Genomic DNA, 10000 nt, shown 5'->3' on the forward strand with positions numbered 1-10000 from the left:
TTCTTGTTTGGTGTGGGTTCACAGTGTGGCGCATATTTGTAACAGTGTTAAAGTTCTTTATACGGCCACCCTCAGTGTGACCTGTATGGCTGTTGACCAAGTATGCTTGCATTCACTTGTGTGTGTGAAAAGCCGTATATATTACGTGATTGGATTGGCACGCAAAGGCAGTGCCTTTAAGGTTTATTGGTGCTCTGTACTTCTCCCTACATCCGTGTACCAATCCGTACAGCGGCGTTTTAAAAAGTCATACATTTTACTTTTTGAAACCGATACCGATAATTTCCGATATTACATTTTAAACCATTTATCGGCTGATAATATCGGCAGTCCGATATTATCGGACATCTCTAGTAAATATAGCATAATTTTAAACAACCTACTTATTAGACTCAGCATTTTGGATTGGAATATTTGAGTTATATCACGTAATATGTCACAAAAGCTCTTTAAAAGTATATTTTCAAAACTTTTTGTGAAATCTAAGCTGGTAAAAATAGCACAATGCAAAAATTTAATATGTATTTCAACCAGCAGACAGCATTTTGGTTTTAAACATTTGAGTCACATTGAGTAATTTAACACGAAAGCTCTTTCAAAGTATATTTTAAAAGCTTTTTGTCAAATATCAGCTTGTAACAAGCGGTAGTAAATGGATGGATGGATGGGGGCTTGTAAAAATGGCAGATTTTGAAGATAAGATACAAATTTTCCAGGCAGACGACATTTTTATTTGGAATATTTGAGTTCTGTCATTGTATATTTCTCACAAAAGCTTTTTAAAAGTATATTTTAGAAGCTTATTGTAAAATCTAAGATAGTAAAAACAGCATGATTTTATACATCCAACATATTCTAGCCAGCAGACGGCATTTTGCTTTGGAAAACTTGAGATACGTCCTGTAATAAATCAAGAAAACTCTTTAAACGTTTTTAAAAATCTTTTTGTGAAATCTAAACCTGCAAAAATTGCAGCATGTAAAATCAGATATGTATTTACATTCAACCCACCAGACAGCATTGTTGGTTTGGAATATTAGAGCCACGTCACGTAATATGGCACAACAGCTATTCAAAACATGTTTTATAAGTTGTTTCTGAAATACATTCTTGTAAAAGAGAATGCAAAAATTACTTTAGTAATAACTCAGCAGATTACATTTTGGTTTGGAATATTTTAGTTATGTCATGCCCTTAAAAAGTATATTTGGCAGCTTTTGGTGAAATCTAAAATGGTAAAATTAGTAGACTGTAAAAATCAGATACGTATCAAACACACCAGATGACATTTTGGTTTGGCGTATTTGAGTTATGTCATGGAATAAGTCAGGAAAGCTCTTTAAAAGTAAATTTTATAAGCTTCTTATAAAATCTAAGATGGCAAATATAGTAGAGTAAAAAAATAACCTACGTTTTTAACCTAGCAGATGACATTTTGGTTTGGAATATTTGAGCTATGCCATGTAATAAGTCTCAAAAAGCTCTTTAAAAGTCTATTTTAGAAACTTTTTGTGACATCAAACTGGTAAATATACCAGAATATCATTTTAGGATACACAAAAGACAACATTTTGGCTTGGAATGTTTTGTTTTAGTTAAGTCATGCAATAAATCCCAAGAGCTGTTCTTGATTGCCTTTTGGTCACATGACAAAAACACCAGTGTCAACGTTTAGGTAACTGCACCAGAGCGAAACTCACCGAGTAGATTTTTTCCAGAGTACCAAACCCCAATGAGGGCACATACTCACGTTAAATCTTCCTCCGAGCCGAGTGTCTCTCCCGCGTGGATGTCACTGGTCGACTGGCTGAGTTTGGCGTTGAACTCCTCGCCGGTTCTTTTACTCTTCCCGAAAAGACGAGACTTCAGGGACTTTATTTTGGACTTCCTGGGTCCTAACAGACACATGTTACCTCAGACTATGCCCTCTGCATGTGTACAATCTTGGTCAGATGATCTCACCTGAGCTGTCCTCACTACCGTCCTCTGCATCTCCCCAGAAGGCCTCCATGCCTGGAAGCACAGAAAGCATCCGGGAACATTTTAGAGCAGACCTGGAAAAATTAAGGCCCGGGGGCCACATGCTTTTCAATCTGACCCGCCGGATATTCCCAAATTTTGGATGGAAACTGTAGCTGCCATTATGATGTGCAGTGATGTTCTCTAATTACCGTAAGTCTTGAACTATACAAAGTATTTCAATGGTTGGAATCTGTGCTTTGGCATGATATTTTAGTGACTAGCGTTGTCCCGATGCCAATATTATTTCGATACTTTTCGATACTTTTCTAAATAAAGGGGACCGGAAAACATTGCATTATTGGCTTTATTTTAACAAAAAATCTTAGTGTGTGGCGGGCCGCTACTTTTCAGAGGCGGTATGGTACCGAATATGAATTATTAGTATCGCGGTACTATACTAATACCCGTATACCGTACAACCCTACTAGTGACTATGGTAAACTACGTCACGGCATTTCAGACGAGGCACCAAGCAGTGTGGGTGGGGAGCGTTTCCACAGAGTGTTTCCAGAGCGGCCAGCCTGAAATGCGAGTGCCAGGGACAGACGCAGAAGGAGATTTTTACAAGAAAGTTCTAAAGCCTAGTGATATATCAGATGTATCAGATTGTAGATGTTTTTTTGTTTTTTTTAAGAGATGTCCGATAATATCGGCCGATAAATGCTTTAGAATGTAATATCGGAAATTATCGGTATCGGGGTTTTTTGTTATCTGTATTGTTTTTATTTATTTATTTATTTTTATTTTTTATTAAATCAACATAAAAAACACAAGATACACTTACAATTAGTACACCAACCCAAAAAAAACCAAAAGGGTTGTTTCTTTCTGTTAGTAATATTCTGGTTCCTACATTATATATCAATATATATCAATACAGTCTGCAAGGGATACAGTCCGTAAGCACACATGATTCTGCGTGCTGCTGGTCCACTAATAGTACTAACCTTTAACAGTTAATTTTACGCATTTTCATTAATTACTAGTTTCTATGTAACTGTTTTTATATTATTTTACTTTCTTTTTTATTCAAGAAAATGTTTTTAATTTATTTATCTTTTTTTTTTTTTTTTTTTTGAAAAGGACCTTATCTTCACCATACATGGTTGTCCAAATTAGGCATAATAATGTGTTAATTCCACGACTGTATATATCGGTATCGGTTGATATCGGTATCGGTAATTAAGGGTTTGGTCAATATCGGAATATCGGATATCGGCAAAAAGCCATTATCGGACATCCCTAGTTTTTTTACCCTTCGCGTTCATATTTCGCTGTGTTTGTTGCATTTTTGTTGCATTTGGCTTGATTGTAAAATATGTGGATGGAGAGGGGGTGTGACTTTCATATGTTCTCAACATTCAGGGTTTTATCGGGTTTTATCGTTCATAGAAAAATTTAAAATTCCATTCCGTTTTTAAGGCGGTCTGTCATAACATTTTTAGCATTCGATCAGACTTTATTGTGAGGTTTTGTATTAGTTTTCCTAAAAATAGATATACCAGCCCCCAGACACATTTTTTTCTCTAAATATGGCCCCCCGAGTCAAAATAATTGCCCAAGCCTGTTTTAGAGCATGTTTGGACACAATGTCGCTGATCTAACATGAAGAGAAGTGACTCTGTTTCGTACACTGTAAAAAAAATCCTATTTTTATGCTTAATTTACTCTAAATTTCTACTGTAATTTTTCTATTTTTTTAAAATAGTTTATAAAACTGTAGAATTGAAGACATTATCTGTAAATAAACAATCCGCCTGTTATTTTAAGTAATATGCCAGTAATGACAAACTATGTATATTTCTATTTTTTTACAGAAAAATACCAAATTAATTATACATAGCATTTTCTGTTTTCTTAAATTACTTTCAAATTCATGTAAAATTACAGTAATTATCTTTCATTAAATATGTAGCTTGTTATATAAAAGTCTATGTCCATACTAACAATCTACGTATTTTTCTGCAGAACTGTTTGCATCGTCACTTTATTAAAGGTGGTTGATCTTAACAATTCAGAAAAACTCTGTAGAATAAAGGTATTTTTCTGCAGAACTGTTTGCATTGTCACTTAATTAAAGGTGGTTGATCTTAATAATTTAGTAAAAATCTGTAAAATTACGATATTTTTCCGCAAAACGTTTCATGAAAATTTCTGTAAATATAATGTTTTTGATCATTATTTGGTTTACAATGTTTTACTTTAATTTTATGGTTTTCGTTGATGACCATTTTTTTACAGATTTTTTTTTTTTACAGTGTAGCGCTCATGTTTGCACATAAGTCATGCAACAGCTTGGACCATGTCCATTGTGGTTCAAAGGTTTATTGCTCTTATCAGAACAAACCTTGGTGTGTGCAATGTTGTCACCTGCTAATGAGATCCAGTAAGACAACCAGAATATTAAAAACAGCTCTCACTATGATCCAAACTGCGTTGAATTACTCATTTTTACTGAGCATACTGTCCAATACTAGACATCAACTCACACTAAAGTACACTCAAGTGCTTGTTAAAATCTATCATGTCCAAGCGTCAATCTAAATCCCAGGTGTCTTTCCCCCTGTGCAAGTCAAGTCATGTCCTAATCTTAATAATGCCAGTGCAAAGATTCTGCTCTCCAATTAGAGGTTGTACAAGTTGTGAAGAACCAGTCCTGCGAAATGTCACGCCAGACCTCAGCATCAAATCAGTCGCCGAGTGCAGTGTTTTTCAACCATTGTACCGCGGCACACTCGTGTGCCGTGGGATACAGTCTGGTGTGCCGTGGGAGATTATCTAAATTCACCTATTTGGGTTAAAAATATTTTTTGCAAACCAGTAATTATAGTCTGCAAATTATGTGTTGTTGTTGAGTGTCGGTGCTGTCTAGAGCTCGGCAGAGTAACTGTGTAATACTCTTCCATATCAGTAGGTGGCAGCCGGTAGCTAATTGTTTTGTGGATGTCGGAAACAGCGGGAGGCAGCGTGCAGGTAAAAAGGTTTCTAATGCTTAAACCAAAAATAAACAAAAGGTGAGTGCCGCTAAGAAAAGGCATTGAAGCTTAGGGAAGGCTGTGCGGAACAAAACTAAAATTGAACTGGCTACAAAGTCAACAAAAACAGAATGCTGGACGACAGCAAAGACTTACTGTGGAGAAAAGACGGCGTCCACAATGTACATCCGGACATGACATGACAATCAACAATGTCCCCACAAAGGAGGATAAAAACAACTGAAATATTCTTGATTGCTAAAACAAAGTAGATGCGGGAAATATCGCTCAAGGAAGACATGAAACTGCTACAGGTAAATACCCAAAAAATCGGAGCGCAAGACAAGAACTAAAACACTACACACAGGAAAACAGCAAAAAATACAAAATAAGTCAGGGCGTGATGTGACAGGTGGTAACAGTACACCTACTTTGAAACAAGAGCTATATTGATGCATGCTTGGTTATGGTTTAAAGTCATATCCAAAATTTGCGACAACGACTTTTTACTGTCAACTGAGTTTCGTTTTTTTAGTGATTTCTGCTGGTGGTGTGCCTCCGGATGTTTTCAACGCAAAAAAATGTGCCTTGGCTCAAAAAAGGTTGAAAAACGCTGGCCTAGTGGTTTGAGTGTCCACCCTGAGTTTGGTAGGTTGTGAGTTCAAACCCCGGCCTGAAAATGGGACCCATTACCTCCCTGCTTGGCACTCAGCATCAAGGGTTGGAATTGGGGGTTAAATCACCAAAAATGATTCCCTGGTGCGGTCACCGGTGCTGCTCACTGCTCCCCTCACCTCCCAGGGGGTGATCAAGGGTGATGGGTCAAATGCAGAGAATAATTTCGCCACACCTAGTGTGTGTGTGACAATCATTGGTACTTTAACTTTAAAGCATTGAATATAGGTCGCCTCTTATAAGTGACCTTTCTTTAATGATCCTCTACCGATATAAAATGTGAGCGGAATCCATCCATTTTTGAGAGAAGAGTTTTCACTTTACAGTAAGAAAGAAAAAAATTAAGTAAATAATAGGCTAATCTTGCATAATGGTTGTAATGAAACGTGAGTGCAATGTTAGCACTTGGGCTAACATAGCTACGCTAGGGTTCCTAACGTTTGTGTCCTCTTATACCACTCCTTAAAGTGACTTTGAGCTATGTGAAATATGGCATCAAGTGCAGATCTACCATAATGTTGCTGTTAAAATGTGAGTGTAATGTTAGTACTGTAGCTAAAATACGTAACTATGCTGGTGTTGCAAACATTTTTGTCCTCCTGTCCCACTCTTTAAAGCAGCCTGGCGTATAACGCAAAACTACATTTTTTTACCTATTGGCACCTGCTGTATTTAGGATATGCATTACTCCCGAAATTTTTAAAAGGAACCGTGGAAGCATGGGGGAGATATTTATAAAATAATCTTGCCTTCCTTCAGACTTCTGCCAAACGAACCTCTTGAAATTTGCAAAACCTGTGACATTTTTTTGCACCGATGAGGTCACCGGACTGCCCATCATGCTGTGGGGCAGACTTGCTCGTACATGCACATGCACCCTCCGCTGTTGCCATTTTTTAATACAAAGTAGCCTATAGTTCCAACCTATTCTGTCAGTAGACTCGCTATGGAAGCGCTAAACACTACAAAAAAAAATGGTGAGGAGAAGACGCTGTCGCAGTGGAGGCACGTAAATAAGACGGCCCACAAAATGGAGCATCCTGAAGAGTTAGAAAGTCACTTAAAAAAGATCTGTAAAACATAATCTATGCAAAATACTGACCAAAGAACCACCATTACATGTAATGTAGACCAGTCATTTTCAACCTTTTTTGAACCAAGGCACATTTTTTGTGTTGACAAAATCCGGAGGCACACCACCAGCAGAAATCATTAAACAACGAAACTCAGTTGACAGTAAAAAGTCGTTGTCGCAATTGTTGGATATGACTTTAAACCATAACCAACCATGCATCAATATAGCTCTTGTCTCAAAGTAGGAACCAACCATGCATCAATATAGCTCTTGTCTCAAAGTAGGTGGACTGTCACCACCTGTCACATCACGCCGTGACTTATTTTGAGTTTTTTGCTGTTTTCCTGTGTGTAGTGTTTCAGTTCTTGTCTTGCGCTCCAATTTTGGTGGCTTTTTCTCTTTTTTTGGTATTTTCCTGGAGCAGTTTCAGGTCTTCCTTTGAGCGATATTTCCCGCATCTACTTTGTTTTTATCCTTCTTCGTGGGGACTTTGTCGATTGTCATGTCATGTTCGGATGTTACATTGTGGACGCCATCTTTGCTCCACAGTAAGTCTTTGCTTTCGTCCAGCATTCTGTTTTTGTTTACTTTGTAGCCAGTTCAGTTTTAGTTTCGTTCTGCATAGCCTTCCCTAATCTTCAATGCCTTTTCTTAGGGACACTCACCTTTTATTTATTTTTGGTTTAAGCATTAGACACTCTTTTACCTCCATGCTGCCTCCCGCTGTTTCCGAAAACTACAAAGCAATTAGCTACCTGCTGCCACCTACTGATATGGAAGAGTATTACACGGTTACTCTGACCAGCTCTCGACAGCACCGACACTCAACAACAACACATCATTTACAGACTATAATTACTGGTTTGCAAAAAATATTTTTTACCCCAAATCGGTGAAATTAGATAATCTCCCACGGCACACTAGACTGTATCTCACGGCACACTAGTGTGCCGCGGCACAGTGGTTGAAAAACACTGATGTAGACCACAAGGAAGTGTTTTAAATGTAGAAAAAAATCATAATATCAATCAATCAATCAATGTTTATTTATATAGCCCTAAATCACAAGTGTCTCAAAGGGTTGCACAAGCCACAACGACATCCTCTGTTCAGATCCCACATCAGGGCAAGGAAAAACTCAACCCAGTGGGATGACAATGAGAAACCTTAGAGAGGACCGCAGATGCCCCCAGGGCGACCGGTGCAATGGACGTCGAGTGGATCTAGCATAATATTGTGAAAGTCCAGTCCATGGTGGATCTAACATAATAGTGAGAGTCCAGTCCATAGTGGGGCCAGCAGCAGACCATCCCGAGCGGAGACAGGTCAGCAGTGCAGAGATGTCCCCAACCGCTGCACAGGCGAGCGGTCCACCCTAGGTCCCGACTTTGGACAGCCAGCACTTCAATATGGCCCCTTTAATGCTATGTTGTTGTATGTTATATTGCATCTATTTACATTGGACAAGTGCAGACCTAGCAGGATGTATCATGGTCAAATGTGAGTGCAATGTTAGCATTGTAGTTAACATAGCTATGCTAGTGTTGTATGTGGTACATAACATCTATTTGATGGACAAGTGCAGAGTTACAGAGTGTATGTCAAAAAAATGGCGCTTCTTGGAGCCACTTTTTACAGTGTGAAAACAGCTCATTAGCATTAAATCTACAGACACACTTTCTTAAAAGCACTCCGAGGTTTCTCATTGTGCCCATTGGGTTGAGTTTTTTCTTGCCCTGATGTGGGATCTGAGGATGTCCTTGTGGCTTGTGCAGCCCTTTGAGACATTCGTGATTAAGGGTTGTGTAAGTAAACTTTGATTGATTGATTGACTTTAGACCAGTGGTTCTTAACCTTGTTGGAGGTACCGAACCCCACCAGTTTCATATGCGCATTCACTGAACCCTTCTTTAGTGAATAATAAAATGTTTTTTTTTTCAAATTCAAGTAAAAGTCATATGTTTTTTTACTGGTGCACAAAATGAACTGTGCTTGAACATCACCTTGTTCAAAGAACAAAACCAACACAGTGCATGAACTCACAACAAATGACACACCTTACACACATTATCATGAATAGATTAACGTGGACCCCGACTTAAACAAGTTGAAAAAACGTATTCGGGTGTTACCATTTAGTGGTCAATTGTACGGAATATGTACTGTACTGTGTAAACTGTACTGTTTCATATAATGTATTCTCTTCCTTTGCAATCTGCTAGTAAAAGTTTCAATCGATCAATCAAACAACCTGCAAATCAGATGGAAAATTAGAGGGAACGTTGTTTGAGGGGTATCCATAATACACTGATAGGGAGAAGTTTTTATTTACACGATAAGTCGGATGTGTCTTTACCTCCGTAGCGGAGGCTCTGCCGAACCCCTGAGGTCAACTCACCGAACCCCTAGGGTTCGATCAAACCCAGGTTAAGAACCACTGCTTTTGACAGTCTAAATTCCAACATCAAGGCAAGATTTTGGACAACACACTCAGAATTGTTGAAAAATACTTTAACATGGGACTTTGTATAAGGATGTGTAGCAAAGCCTGTTTGTTTTAAAGTGGTGGTAAATAGATAAAGCGGGTTGATCGAGCGAGGAGCGGGTCAGAGAAGGGAGTTTTTAATCCTTCATGACGTCTATAAAACTTGAAGAGTGATCAGAGCGCCTCCTTTGTCAGAAAACAAAGTGAGGGAGATGAACGATTTTTCTCACGTTTGGTGCTCATAAACAGGATCTAGGGCAGGGGTGTCAAACGTACGGCCCGAGGGCCGAATCAGGCCCGCGAACAGGTTTTATACGGCCCGTGGGATGAGTATAAAAATTAACCTGAAATTTGTGAATGAAATAATCAGCTGTTCTAAATATGTCGCAATAGCAATTATTTGTAGATGATGCTACATATGTACAAAATAAACCACATGATGTTAGTACATCAGTCGAGGAAAATGATCAAATTACATAAATAACATACTGTAATTTGATTTTAATATAATTTGTTTATCTTGATAGATTGAAACATTAACACCACTGATAAACATTTTCACATAATTTATTCAGAAAATATAAATAACGACAAATAACGATAGAGTACTATTAACCGCAACATGTAAGTGTGAAAAAACCCCAACAACATTATGATTTGCACATTTTCAGAATGTGCTTGTTCTATTTTTAAACAAAAAAATAATACTCTGATGTGGTCTTTATTTTTAACTTATTGTGCCATGATATTACCAGTCCAGCCCACTTG

The 10000-nt window shown here is 38.0% G+C and overlaps 1 protein-coding gene across 3 annotated transcripts in view; it reads right to left on the minus strand.

Annotated features, from left to right (window-relative positions):
- The window catches only part of cracdla (cracd like a), a 27848-nt gene that overhangs the window by 16900 nt on the left and 948 nt on the right, over nucleotides 1-10000 (minus strand). Inside the window, exons 2-3 of one of the 3 annotated variants that reach the window (XM_072914495.1) lie at nucleotides 1963-2013; nucleotides 1751-1895 (exon numbers count right to left, since the gene is read on the minus strand). In XM_072914495.1, the coding sequence (XP_072770596.1) occupies nucleotides 1751-1895; nucleotides 1963-2011 (194 nt within the window). In that variant the 5' untranslated portion in view covers nucleotides 2012-2013. Of the gene's footprint in view, nucleotides 1-1750; nucleotides 1896-1962; nucleotides 4715-10000 lie in introns of those variants that run through there. The other 2 variants (XM_072914493.1, XM_072914494.1) reach the window with 2 other exon arrangements.

The sequence above is a fragment of the Nerophis lumbriciformis genome, linkage group LG13 (assembly GCF_033978685.3).
Source record: "Nerophis lumbriciformis linkage group LG13, RoL_Nlum_v2.1, whole genome shotgun sequence".
NCBI classification, from domain to species: Eukaryota; Metazoa; Chordata; class Actinopteri; order Syngnathiformes; family Syngnathidae; genus Nerophis; species Nerophis lumbriciformis.